This window comes from Acanthamoeba castellanii (assembly GCF_000313135.1).
Source record: "Acanthamoeba castellanii str. Neff unplaced genomic scaffold scf7180000084709, whole genome shotgun sequence".
In the NCBI taxonomy this organism is placed as follows: Eukaryota; Discosea; order Longamoebia; family Acanthamoebidae; genus Acanthamoeba; species Acanthamoeba castellanii.
In genome coordinates, this window is record NW_004457671.1 from 105,776 (window position 1) to 119,017 (window position 13,242).

The 13,242-nt window shown below is 59.0% G+C and overlaps 6 protein-coding genes across 6 annotated transcripts; 4 read left to right on the forward strand and 2 right to left on the reverse strand.

Annotated features, from left to right (window-relative positions):
• Positions 1-1,053, forward strand: ACA1_143920 (nicalin, putative; the record flags this gene model as incomplete). The annotated part of the gene is made up of 3 exons (XM_004353478.1): positions 1-171; positions 245-435; positions 525-1,053. Coding segments are annotated over 3 exons (891 nt in total), but the record flags the coding sequence as incomplete, so codon positions are not given.
• A 340-nt stretch (positions 1,054-1,393) lies between these two features.
• Positions 1,394-3,555, forward strand: ACA1_143930 (uncharacterized protein; the record flags this gene model as incomplete). The annotated part of the gene is given in 10 exon segments (XM_004353479.1): positions 1,394-1,505; positions 1,575-1,773; positions 1,911-2,126; positions 2,196-2,295; positions 2,368-2,472; positions 2,484-2,585; positions 2,704-2,752; positions 2,855-3,063; positions 3,190-3,255; positions 3,349-3,555. The coding sequence occupies 10 exon segments, from the start codon at positions 1,394-1,396 to the stop codon at positions 3,553-3,555; spliced, it is 1,365 nt and encodes a 454-aa protein (XP_004353531.1).
• Positions 3,556-3,690: 135 nt separating this feature from the next.
• ACA1_143940 (type A von Willebrand factor (VWFA) domain containing protein) lies at positions 3,691-7,445 on the reverse strand (the record flags this gene model as incomplete). The annotated part of the gene is made up of 14 exons (XM_004353480.1): positions 3,691-3,801; positions 3,919-4,019; positions 4,136-4,231; positions 4,296-4,389; positions 4,498-4,713; positions 4,836-4,967; positions 5,088-5,421; positions 5,516-5,712; positions 5,828-5,985; positions 6,079-6,166; positions 6,278-6,419; positions 6,515-6,672; positions 6,785-7,316; positions 7,396-7,445. 14 exons carry the CDS (start codon positions 7,443-7,445, stop codon positions 3,691-3,693), a joined length of 2,409 nt encoding a protein of 802 aa, XP_004353532.1.
• Positions 7,446-7,785: 340 nt separating this feature from the next.
• ACA1_143950 (homeobox domain containing protein) lies at positions 7,786-9,986 on the reverse strand (the record flags this gene model as incomplete). Its single annotated transcript, XM_004353481.1, has 3 exons — positions 7,786-7,878; positions 8,030-9,665; positions 9,958-9,986. 3 exons carry the CDS (start codon positions 9,984-9,986, stop codon positions 7,786-7,788), a joined length of 1,758 nt encoding a protein of 585 aa, XP_004353533.1.
• Positions 9,987-10,698: 712 nt separating this feature from the next.
• Positions 10,699-11,183, forward strand: ACA1_143960 (60s Acidic ribosomal protein; the record flags this gene model as incomplete). Its single annotated transcript, XM_004353482.1, has 2 exons — positions 10,699-10,794; positions 10,896-11,183. Coding segments are annotated over 2 exons (384 nt in total), but the record flags the coding sequence as incomplete, so codon positions are not given.
• Positions 11,184-11,519: 336 nt separating this feature from the next.
• ACA1_143970 (cyclicAMP phosphodiesterase) lies at positions 11,520-13,202 on the forward strand (the record flags this gene model as incomplete). Its single annotated transcript, XM_004353483.1, has 6 exons — positions 11,520-11,790; positions 11,885-12,051; positions 12,168-12,314; positions 12,389-12,568; positions 12,790-13,067; positions 13,130-13,202. The coding sequence occupies 6 exons, from the start codon at positions 11,520-11,522 to the stop codon at positions 13,200-13,202; spliced, it is 1,116 nt and encodes a 371-aa protein (XP_004353535.1).
• Positions 13,203-13,242: the final 40 nt, after the last annotated feature.

A 13,242-nucleotide genomic window follows, 5' to 3' on the forward strand; every position in this document is an offset into this window, starting at 1 on the left:
GGTGGTCGCCTTAACTTTGCCGGCGCGCGCGTCTGGGCCGATCAAGCCGACCCTCGCCTTCTGGCTTCGATCGAGCTCACCGTCTGCCTCGACGCCCTGGCCGCTGGCGACAAGCTCCATCTCCACGTTTCCCGTCCCGCTAAGGACCCCATCATCGGTCAGCTTTACAGCGTACGTCTCATCTCTCGATGTGCGTGTCGCTGGTCGTGTCGTGTCTAATTTTCCGGGGGGGGACTCATGACAGAACCTCAAGGCGGCCGGTGCCGCTGAGGGTGTGGAGGTGGAACTGGTGCACAAGAAGATCAACATCAGCGACCCCAGCATCGCCTGGGAGCACGAGGTCTTTGCGCGCAAGCGTATCCCCGCCGCGACCATCTCCCACTTTGCCCAGCATTCTGCCACCCTCTTCTCCCGCTCCAACGTGCTCGACACCACGTACTTACTCCGCTCCTCCCACCACAGCTGCACACATGACGCACGCACACCACACATCGCTCAATCTTTTCCCTTCCTACGATGAACAGGAGCCAGATCGATATGGACGTGTTTGCGCGCAACGTGAAGGTGGTGGGCGAGGGTCTGGCCCGCTATGTCTACAAGCTGGGCAACCAGTCGGGCGCGGTGCTCGAGGGCTCCCACGCCGTCCACGCCGACTTCCTGCGCTCGTGGCTCGCCACCGTCGCCTCCTTCCCGCGCGTCTACCCCTACCTCGCCCCCGCGTCGCCCCTGTTCGGCGCCCTCGAGAAGGCGCTGGGCGACTACGCCGAGGTGACCAGGCAGACCCAGCCGTGGGACGGCGAGGTGACGCCGGCCGCCGCGGCCGACGCTGACGTGTCGCGACCAGCCAGCCGGGCGTCGTCGGTGGTCTTCTATCAGCCGGCGACTGCGTCGCTGGCCGTGCACAAGGTCAAGCCGGGCACCTTCGACCTTCTTCTCACGGTCGTCATCGCCGCCTACCTGGGCCTGGTCTACGTCTACTTCAAGGGCGTGGACGAGACGATGAAGCAGGTGCAGGGCCTCCTGACCTCCAAGGACAAGAAGAAGATCAGGTAAACAGAGAAGCTCCAGAAAAGAAAGAACGAGAAAGAGAAAGAGGTGGAGAGGTTTTGTTGTTTGGGTAATCACACGCGAAACGTGGGTCGCAAGAGAAACACGTTGTTATTTATTCCAAAGAGCTTCCCAAGATGGAGCCTTCAGATTTCAAGAAAGAAGAAGAAGGAGCACCTTCTTGCACAATTGCAGCGCTTCATCTCGCACGGCTTGTGGCGTGTAGAGAGAGGAAGAAAATTAATCTCTTGTTTTCTTTTCATTTTCTTGATCACAGAACTTCGCGTGCAACAGAATTTCCTTTTTCCATGTCAGCCTACAACACGAAAACAAATCACATCTGGCCATGAAGGCACATCTCGGGCTGGCCTTGTTGACGCTGCTGGCGCTTTCAACAGTGTTGCCATCCACCGCTCCCGCTGAGCTGCCTGGGGTCAAGTTCACCGTCACCCAGGCCGGTTCGCCACCCCCTCCTGCATACTGTGCCATCCTTTCTTTTCTTTTTTCTCAACAAGTGGTGTGGGCAGGGCTGAAGGTGTTCACCGATGGACTGTCTATCGTGCCGCAGATCTTCCACAACATCTCCTCGCCATTCGTCCAGGGGTCCGCCCCGGCTCCGGGTGTTGGCACGGTGAAGTGGACCTTGTACTCGGCCTCCCCAATGCAGCTCGTCAACTCCACGTCTAGCACCGGCCTCCAGCCCAATACCGGCATCACGCTGACCATGTGCGTGTTCCTTCACGATTTCTGATGGCGCCATCCGTCTCCTGATGTGTGTGTGCGAGTGTGTGTGTCGTGTGTGTGTCGTGTGTGTCGTGTGTATCGTGTGTGTCGCGTGGTCGGTATGATGTTGTGGAGTCCAGTAACACGCAGCTGGTGGCCAGCGTAGGCTTCCAGTACACCCAGCTGGACTCGCCCTACTCTTCTGGCTCGGGGAGGAGCCTGAAGCTCAATTTCCAGGGGACCTCCATCGCGCTACTGCTCCAGCTGGGCGAAAACAACCAACAGTTCACCCTCACCACCCTGTCCGCGAAGTGCAACGTCACCAGCATCGACGTAATGAACGCAGCCGGCCCCAGGTCCAGCTCCTCTCTCACTTGCTTCTTGTGCTACCTCAGTTGGTCTGACCCTTGGCATCACCACCACAGCTGGCTGGGCGACATCTTCATGAAGGCCATGCGCCAGCCCCTGCAGTCTGCCTTTGAAGCGATGATCGCCGGTCCTACCTTCGCCTCCACGGTCAACCAGGTTCACCATTTTTTCTGTATATTGATATGTAGCAATATACATATAGATATCATTGACATGTGTTGAGTTCAGGTGGTGGACAAGTCTTTGGCCAGCATGCCGGTCCACCAGAACATCTGGGGCCTCCTCGAGATGGACAACTCGTTCAACTCGCCGCCCAACGTGACGGCAGACCACGTCACCAGCAGCTCGCGCGGGGGCTGCTGCCGAACGGCACCGAGGTCCCGGTGTTCCGGCTCCCCATGCCCGACACCGTCAACGACATGGTGCAGATCTTGATCAGCGACTCCGTGCCCTCAACCTCGCCTACAGCACCGGCGTGTGGAGCGCCGAGCTTTCGAGGCCAATACCCCACACTTACGTATCATGTTTTGCGACTTGTTTGACAATCTCTTGATTGGCCAACAGAATGCTCCGCTTTGGCTTGCCGTCATGATGAAGACCGACTTTTGGATTCGTACGTGACATGCCAGCCTCATTTATCTCTGTTTTAGGTTTCTTGACATCATGTCTGACACGTCAACCAAACTAACATCTTTCTTAACAAAACACACCACAGCATTCGTGCCGGCACTGGGCAGCTTTCCGGACTGCGATCTGATCGCGCAGGTGGCGGCCAACAGTCCGCCCATGGTCTCCTTCCAGAAGGAGGGCATTCAGCTCCAGATCACCGCCGAGATCCTCATCTCGGTGGTCTACGGCGGGGCCATCAACGGCACGACTCAGGGGATCATCGGGCTCGGTGTCTCCATCAACGCCGGAGGCGAGGTGCCCCTCCCCCGCAAACCGCAATCTGTTCTACTGCTTTAGTAACGCGACTGGCAACAACAACACCAACACCACCAACACCACCAAACCAAATACCAACATCATCAACATCATCAACAACAACAGGTTAAGATCAACAATGGAGTACTGAACGGCCAGTTCTCCTACATAGACTGTCAGTACAAAGTGCTGGTACGGGCCAGCCCAGCTTTTGTGTTGGTTTTGTCGCCAACAAATAGGTAAACTTGTGTTGTGTGTGCGTGTGCGCTCGCGCGGAACCTTCAGCTGTCTCTGGTGGGGGACATCACTGCCATCGACCAATTCAACTGGGTCCTCGAGGACGTCTGCACCGATGCCTTCCTGCCCGCCATCAACTACCACGCGGGGGTGGGCATCCAGATCCCCGCCCTGCAGGGGTTCAACCTCGTCAATCCGACCATCGTCAACACCGGCGAAGATTTTATCGCCCTCACCACCAACCTCACCTTCTAGAAGCTGGACGGACACCTGACATCGCCATTTGCAGAGAACATGTTTGCTGTACATACAAACAGTTTTTGTGGTTTAGCTCCCCGTGTACATGTTTTCACGCTGGTGGTCGGTTGTCTCGCGAGTGCGCACGCGCAATCACTGGCTGCGGTCGCGGTCGCTGCTCTTGGGTGTGAAGGCGGCGCGGCTGGTCGACTTGGCCTGGTAGATGGCTCGCGCGGCCTGGTCCGATCGCAGCTGCTGGCGGCCCTGCGGTGCGTAAACGTGTGTCGTGTCGTGTGTGTCGCATTTAGCGTCTCGTGAACGAAACACAACCTTCATCATACGCCCCGGGGTGGTGGGTGGGCAACGAGCGGGGAGCCGCACCCTGTAGCGAGAGTCGGCGTCGGCGTAGCCCTGCGGCGCGTCGATTCTCTGCATCGTGTCGAGCTGTCGGTCCAGGTGTCGCGCCTGGTCCATGTAGGACGCTATTGATCGCCCATTCAATACCAGGTCAGCCGATTCAGTGGGCAGCAGAATTCGAAAACGAACGACCAACGACACCGCACACGCACGCACACACGCGCAACGAAAGGTGGCGTACTCAGAGCGGCTTGCTGCTGCGGGGCGGCCTGGGGCGTGACCTTCATCATCAGGGACGCGTTCATGGACTGCCACTGCCTGGCTCCCTCGTAGTCGCCTGTTCACACGGGTAGCGATCAGAAGAGAGGGAAAGCAAGAAAGAAAAAGAAAAGAAAGCTCACCTCGCTGGGCCATGACGCCGGCCTGTTGGACGGCGTTGTGGCCGATGACGGCCACATCCACCTCCTTAAGGGCCTCTTCCTTCTGGGTGGTCACCTGACGATGCACACACACGCACACGACCACCGGAATTCAATCAAGGTTAGCGTCGAGCGTCACCGACACACACCCACACGACACGCAACACGACACATGCGTGCGCACCTTCTGCTGCTTCGTCAAGACGCGCACGCACTTGCTTCCGTCCAGCCTCGTGTAGTGGATCTGCACTTGGAAGGGCAGCGTGTCGATCTTGTGGGCGGTAAACTCCTTCTTGACGCCGTACTCGAACGAGATGTCCGAATCGGCGTTGACGTTGCCCACCTCCTTCTCCACGTGGTTGGCCTGCTCCTTGCCCTCGACCTCCATCCCGTCGCCCATCTGTACTCACGCCCGCCCCCCAAGTCGTCGTGAGCCACACGGCACACATCACATCGCAGCACACGACACGACACGACCAACACACGACCAACGACACGACACAGGCTAGGGGCGCGACGTACCGCTTCATCGGAAGAGCGCACGTACATGTTGGCGCTGAGGAGGAAGTGAAGGCGGACGTTCTTGGCGATGGTGGGCTTCTCCAGGATCGAATCGAAGTTCTTCTCCAGCTGCAGCGGATCCACGATGTCCACCTGACGACACACGCACCCATCACGTGTAAGCCACGCACGACGCACGACACGACACACGACACGACACGACACACGACACGACACGCACGGCACACGCACAACACACGCAATGGAACGCACCTTGCCGGAAGTGAGGTCGGCGAGGATGCCCAGGTTCTCGAGCTTGCAGTCTTCGCCCTCGATGGAGACGGTGTTGATGACGATGCCCTTCCCCCGGGCCTCGTCGGCCACGCGCCGGTAGAACGACTCGACCACCTCCTGGTCGGCCACGCTGCGCAGCGCGTCCATCGAGCCCAGGCCCACGGTGGCCAGCCCGTCGGTGCACAGCAGGATCGTGCCGTTGGTCTTGGCCAGCGCCACGGCGCAGAGCACGGCGGGACCGAGCGCGGTCGCTCCCGTCTCCTGCAGCCCGAACACCTTCTCCACCAGCCCCTCGCTCGTTTCGCTCACCGGCCTGACGTGTGTCGTGCCGTGTGCGCGGTGAGTGTCGTGTCGTGTGCGGCGAGTGTCGTGTCGTGAAGCGGAAAAGGGCGAAGGGTGAGCGGTACCGGCTGAGGGAGAGTTGGGAGGCGGCGGAGAAGAGGCCGTCGTAGGAGGTGAGGAGATCGCCGGTGAAGGTCTTGGGCGCCTCCGAACCGTCGCCGAGCACGATCACGTCGCCGTTGAAGCAGATCACGCCCACGCGACGATTGGGCGACTTGATCTTCAGCTCCTGCAGCTGGCTCGCAACCGCAGCTTGCACGCACTACGCGAAGGCCAAATCCAAACATCAGCACACGTGCGTGTGTCGTGTGTGTCGTGTGTGTCGTGTGTGTCGTGTGTGTCGTGTGTGTCGTGGTCGTGTGTCGTGTGTGCGGTACCTGAAGGCGGGAGATGTAGGTGACGTCGCGGCGTTGGCCGGGCATGAACTGGTCGCCTTCGATGAGGAAGCCGGCAAAGTCCTGTCGCCGCTTCTCCATGCCCTTGAGCTGCACCTTGCCCGGCACCTCAGTCGACACGCACATCGACCCCGAAATGTCTGCATGAAAAGGAGGCCGCCCCCACGAGCTGCTCGTCAGCCAACCCTCCGATTCGTCGAAATACCTTGAATTCTTGAGACTTGGGAATGTACCGATGACGAACACGAGGTTATTCTCCGTGGCGTCGCTGGCGACGGGGGCCGGCTCCAGCAGGTAATCGAGGGACTCGGCCTTGGGCACCTGGTGATGATTGGAGGTGGGTGACAATGACACATCAGCGCCACCAATCGTGTGGGTGTCGTGTATGTCGTGTGTGCCGTGTGTGTCATGTGCGTGTGTTGTAGTTAGTACCTCCTCGTCGTCGAGCTCGATTTGGTTGGCGTGGCCGCAGAACTCGCACTGCCAGACGCTATCGCCCTCGATGGCCTCCGCCTCCTCCTCTTTCTCGGTCTTCTTCTCCTCGCCACCGCCGCTCTCCACCTTCTTGATCGTGCTGGTGGCCCAATGGAATGTGAGGAATTGAATGCGCCAGACAGGCGTTGGGGAATGCGTGAGGAATGTGAGTGGTGGTGCGTCGATATGCAATACCTGAACGAGCTGAAGATGGCCGAGCAGCCCTTGCAAAAGACGGGGTCGCCGGTCATCATGGGCACGTCCTCGGCCAGCGAGCCCAGGCCCACCGTCAGCACGTTCGTGTCCACCTTCCTCGCCCTGGGCGTGCGCCCGAACTGCGGCTGAAGCTGCGGCTGTGGCAGCCACCAAACATCAATCGTCAGCCACACCTATCGCACGATGACACGCATGACACACGACACACGACACATAACACGACACACGGCATGTGCGATAATGGCTTACCGTCGGAGCGCTGCCCGTGGGAGTGGGGTAGTAGGCGCGAGGCGACGCCAGCGGGGCGTTCAGCGCCGCTACCGGCTGCGGGTACGCCCTGGGCGGCGCCCCGAACGAGAACGCCGAATTCGAAGAAACCGAGGGGAGTAGGAAGGCGACGTGGGCGAGTAGGCGGGAGAAGTGGGCGAGTAGGAAGGCGAAGTGGGTGAGTAGGCGGGCGACGTGGGCGAGTAGGAAGGCGAAGTGGGCGAGTAGGCGGGCGACGTGGGCGAAAAGGAAGGCGAAGTGGGAGAGTAGGAGGGAGAAGTGGGCGAGTAGGAAGGCGCGGCAGAGCCGAAGGCGGTGGGCGTGGGCGAGAAGGCGGGAGACGAAGAGCCGAACAAAGAAGTGCGTGCCTGCTGCGCTGCTGCTGCTGCTGCTGCTGTTGGAACTGCTGTTGCGATTGCTGGGTGTGTTGCTGGTACTGCTGTTGGAGTTGGTGCATATGCTGCTGTTGCTGCTGCTGAAGGTGTTGGACGTGCTGCTGCTGTTGCTGAGCTTGCTGTCATGTGAACGCCACATAAAAGTGGCCCAGGTTCAGAAAAGGCTCTACAAAAAAAGTCAGCCAGGGGCAAGCATACCTGCAGCTGATGGGGAGGCTGCTGGGGCTCCTGCTGGGATTCATCTTCATCTTTCCCCACATACGCAAACTTTGGGGGGGGGGCAATAATGTTAACACACCAACACCTTTGTGGCAGACATTATTATGGGGAGGGGCACAACCTTGGAAGCGAAGAACATGGTGGTCAACGGGTGGCGTTTGGTCTCCTGCTGGTTGAGTGGAGAGAATAAAAAAGCTGCGCTTTGGCCACACAACGCCCTTTCTGTGAAAGCCCGACACGTCCTTTGCACCGAAAAATAAAAATAAATAAAATGAAAGGGAATCCTTGCAGTGGACTGCACCAACAACAAGGACTCAAGACAGAGGGCGAAAGGGCGCGGTGTGGGAGTCACGGTCTCCCTTAGCACTCCTAGAGATCGCCCCAGGGATCGGGTGAGGTCTCTGGCTCGCCAGAGTCCTTCACTTGTCGTCGCTCCTTGGCCCTTCGGTTCTGGAACCACACCTAAAGCAGAGAATTGATACCAAGTGGCAAGTGGCGGTGGTTGGTCAGAACACAACTGCACAACCACTAAGGCAACGATCACTCCGATAACAACTCATATAACAGCACATCTGGGTTAACAGGCAAGTTGAGCGAACGAGGCTGTGCGTACCTGGACGGCGCGAGACGTGAGGCCGGCCTCGAGCGCGAGCTTCTCCTTCATCTTCTTGGAGGGCAGCGGGTTGTTCTTGAAGGCCTCTTCGAGGATCTCCACCTGCGAGTGGTCCTTCTTGATCCGCTTGAGCCGTCGCTGCAGCCCGTCCGCGTCCCCGTCGTCCAGAGCCTGCTGCCGGTCCTCCTGCTGCTGCCGCTGCTGCTGCAACTTGCGCTGCTCCTCCTCTTCCTTTCGCTTGCGCAGGTTCTCCATTCGTATCTCCTCCTCGAGCGACGAGTAGTACACGAACGGCACCGGCGGCTGCTGCTCTGCCGACGACGTGGACGACGTCGTTGATGACGGCGACGACGACGACGTCTTTGACGGCGTTGATGTTGTGGTTGTTGTAGATGATGATGTCATTGAAGAAGCCGACGATGTGGAGCTGGGCTGCTGCTGCGCGAGGAGGAGCTGTTGCAGCTGCCACTGCGACTGGACGGCGGCGTAGACGGGCGGCACGCCGGCGGTGGTGGCAAGCGACGAGAGGGCCAGCGCGGCGGGGAGCGACGGCAGGCCGCCGCCGGCCTGAACCAGCTCGGTCCCCGCCGGCGGCAGCGGCGTAGGCGCGACCATGGCCGAGAGCAGCTGCGTGGCGTAGGGATTGCCGGCCGCGGCGGCCGCCAGCAGCATCTGCACCGAATTGCTGGCGGCCAGCATCTGCTGGGCCAGCTGCGGCTGCGCTAGGACTGGCATCGTCGCGCTGGCCGTGGGCGTCGGGACGGGCAGCTGCTGCTGCGGCGTCAAGGCGACGGCCGATGCGGGGAGCGTGGCAACGATCGGGACAACCACGGCGGCCGTTGGCTGCGGACCAGCGGGGGAGATGGTAGTGGTCGCCGCCGTCGTCGCCAAGGGGAAGGCGAGCGTGGACGACGACGATGATGGCAACGATGATGAAGAAGATGACGCGGCTGCGGTTGCAGTTGTGGTTGCGGGCGTGCATCGAGAAAAGGCGGAACGGGCCGAAGGCTCGAGCTTGCGCTTTTTGGGCGGAAGCAACCCCGACGATGATGTTGTAGAGGAAGACGATGATGAAGAAGAAGTAGAAGAAGCGGGGGTGCCGGATGAAGCGGAGAGCGCTCCGAGTGCGAATTCGACTGCGGGCGGTCGTGGCGACGAGGGAGGCGAGGAGGGACGCGAGGAAGAGGAAGACGAGGCGATGACGGAGGCCAGCGACGGCAGGAACGTGGGCGAGAGGAGCGACGACGAAGTAGAGGAGGAAGACGGTGTAGTCGATATCGTAGATGACGTAGTGGCTGAAGATGAGGATGAAGATGACGTGGTGGGCTCCTCCTCCGTGCGACCCATCACGCGGCTCTCCTCGTGTCGATGAGATGGCTCGGAACTGCGCTTGTTGAGAATGGAAAGCAGGCCGCCATCGATCGGGGCTTGCGGGGATGATGAAGATGACAACGTAGGAAATGCGAAAGATGAAGATGACGAAGATGGCAGGTGGCCAGAGGGCGAGATTGTGAGGAGGGGGGCGAGCATCGTCGGTGGAAGGTTCCGTCGCTGCTGCTGGGCGCTATGGGTGTGCTGCGAGGCCCCGAGCCATGCATCGTCGAACGATGAGAAGGAGGGCAACATGGGCGTCGGCCTGGCGAACGGGGCGAGAAGAAGGTGTAAGCAAACGTGTATTCGTGTGTATTCTTAGCGAGGGGTATTCTGTTCAAATAAAAAAATAACCGAATTAATAAGCAAAGCGAATAATAACAATAACAATAAAAGAATGATCAATCCATGATAAATCAAAATAATAAAGTTGTAGATAAATCAAATAATAAAGTTATTAATAATAAATAAGGCTTGAGAAAAATCAAAACCCCCATCCCCTATTTTTTTGGTTGTTGGTGTTCCGAGAAGAGGCGAGAACAAGAAGGGTTGCGTACCTCGCGGTTTGATGTTGCTGTTGTGCCATCTCAGTGCGTGTGCGTGTGCACTACGGGGGAGGTGAGTTGTGTGAGAGTCGGAGGTGGAAGCGAAATCAAAGAACGACAACCGAACGCCCGGGAAAGGGCCAGAAAGGTCGTGTGTGGCACGCGGTGGTTGTTGCGGCAGCTGCTTCTTGTGATGGTTGTCGTCTTCGCGAAGAACTAGCGTGCCATTGGCGCGGTGCAACATCACTAATTCATCTCGCGCCAGTGGCTTACGCGAAACGCATAACTCATTTTCCGGAAGCACCAGGATTAGCTCCCGAACCAACGCCTCATTACTCCATTCTTATAATCTCGCACCGGTGGCAGCGCACGCAAGAGTTAGGTCCGCGGACCAGTAAGCTACCCTGCACAACACCATCCCTCACCTGGTGAAGGCCTCCTTTGCACTTAACGGTGAGTTTGGTGGAGCCGCCTCCATCGCTCTGGTTTGGCGTGGTTGATGGGCAGGCACGTGAATTCCTGTATCGCATAACTGGCATTCCTCCAGTATTTCCGGGGAAGAATTCAGACAACGAATGGATTCTTGAGTATTTCCAAAGAATGCCAGAGATGTCAATTAATATCAGCCCCCCTCCCTGAACTGCTCTTCTTTTCTTCCTTCTTCACGGACAGCCATCGGTCATCCCGCATACCGTTTGTAGTCCCTCCCCAAAGGCTAAGTCGACTCACGAGACTTCAAACACCAAGGTATAATGGCCGCCACTCTTGCTACTCTCCCCAAGGAGGAGATCAACGATCTCGATCACCTATGCCGCCCTCCTTCTCCACGATGGTGGCGTCAACGTGACTGTACGTCCTCCACCTTCTTCGGAGCCATAATCTCTTCTCATTCATTCCTGGACATTTTTCCCCATTTGCTAATCCGTCGTGCTACATTGTGTACTCTACAGGGTGACAAGCTCGCCCAGGTCGTGAAGGCTGCCAACGTCGATGTGCCCCCCTTCTACGTGAAGCTCTACGCCCGCGTTCTGGCCAACCGCAACCTCGACGATCTCCTGTTCCAGACCGTCGCCGTCGCTCCCTCGGCTGCCCCCGCCGCTGGTGCTGCCGCCCCCGCTGAGGCCGCTGCCGCTGGTGGCGACAAGCCCGCTGGCAAGCCCGCCAAGGTTGAGGAAGAGGAGGAGGCTGAGGACATGGATGCCGGTGGTCTCTTCGGCGGTGGTGATGACGATTACTAAACCTGCTGAGGTCAATGGTGAGAGAATTTTGGGGCGTATCTTCGGTCGTGTTTATTCTATAAATCGAAAGAAGTGCACTCCATCACTAACACCCTGTGGCGCAAATAATTAATCAAAATCACTCAATTCTGTAATTCGCGAATTTATTCTTCTTTATTCCATTTCCTTCATTCTCCATTCTGCATGGACGGCTACAGGCTGCAGTCCTACCAGGCCGGTGCTCCCGTGCTGGAGGAGGGCACAGACGACGAAGCCTCCACGATGGAGGGAGGACGAAGTAGGCGCATCAGACCGAGCAGAGATAATCCAAGTCGTCGCTACGCAGTTGGTCACAGCATGGTGGTGGCCTGCTACGAGAAGCCCTGGCTGCGGCGCGGCAGCAAGTGGCTGCTCATCGTCGCCTGTGCCGCGCTTGTGGGTATGGTGCTCTTCGCCCTCATCAGCTCCCTAGCAGACGGCCCCGCGCCAGACCATGGCGTCACCGTCCCCTTGTGGGCGCGCTGGGAGGTCGTCTGCCTGGGCGTGGGCGGCGGCCTCGACCAAAGCGACCTTCCCGGCGGCTTCCTCCTACGCGCCATCGGCACGCCCTCCATTTTCTTTCATCCTGGTGTGCCGTGTGCGGTGGTGAGTGTCGTGTGTCGTGTTGATTCGGTGCGGTGGTGGGTGTCGTGTGTTGATTCGGACTTGCGCGTTCGTAACAGAGAGCGGAGGCGGCGCCTCGTCGGTCACTTACGTCTCGCTCGACGCGGGGACGGCGCTGTTCGGCCTCCAGCGTGCGCTGCAGTCGAGCAGGGCGCCGCGGCGTGCCAGCCCCTCGGCCGGTCCCAAGCTCACCGCCGCAGGCGCCGTCTACCGCGACAGCGTCCAAGTGCGCGCCCAGAGTGAGCCCGCGGCCATCCGACATTCTCAACACTCATGTGTGTGTGTGTGCGCGCGTGCGTGTGGCGTGTTGTATGCGTGTGCCACGCATCGGCGGGGCTGCAGAGCTATCTGATCTCCCACGGGCACTTGGACCACACGGCGGGCCTGGTGGTCGGCTCGCCCGATGACGCCTACACCACGCCCAGGAAGGTGGTCGCTGGCACCAACTACACCATCGACACCCTCCAAAACCACGTGTTCAACTGGAAGGTTCGCAGTGTGTGTGTGTGTGTGTTGTGTCATCGTGTGTGTGTGTGTGTGTGTGTCTCACTCTTGGGAGCAAGGTGTGGCCCAACATGGGCAGCGGCGGCGATGCGCCCATAGGGCTCTACAACCTGGTCACCCTGCCCGTGGGCCAGGAGAGCAACCTGACCGCGCCTCCGCTCGGCGTACGTCCGTTTCTGCTGAGCCACGGCAAGATGGGCGATGGCTCCACTTACTTCTCCACCGCCTTTCTCCTGCGGGTGTGTACCTAACGAGGTTCATTCTCTTCTTTGCGCCCCGCGGCGAACGTTCACTCACACTTGCCTCAAAAACCTGTGACCAGACAGGTGAAGACTACCTTCTCTACTTTGGCGACACGGGCGCAGATCAAGTCGAGGCAGACGACTACATGAAACAGGCACCGCACACACACCCACCCACACACACACACACGACACACAAAACTCATGATGGCCGACAGGTGTGGATACATGTGGCGCCGATTGTGGCTGCCGGGAGGCTGAAAGCGCTCTTCCTGGAGTGTTCCTATGGAGACGACCGCGCCAGCGACAAGCTCTATGGCCACCTCAACCCGCAGCTGTTCATGCAGGAGCTCGGGGTCCTGGCCCGCCTCGTCGAGGCCCAGCCGGGAGCGCGACCAGGCGGGCTGTTGAAGGGGCTCAAGGTGGTGGTGACGCACATCAAGGCCGACGACCTGATCTATCGCAAGCCCGTTCCCGCCGTCGCCACCATCCAAAGGTGCGCCGCGCGCTCCAACGCACAACACGCAACGCGCTCATCATACAATTAATTGTTGGCAGGGAGTTGGAGGCCCGAAACACACTCGAGGTCCACCTCCTCTTTCCGCGACAAGGCGACTGGCTCTACTTCTGAAGCTGCAGACTCTGCTATTAACAAAATATTAATAATAAGT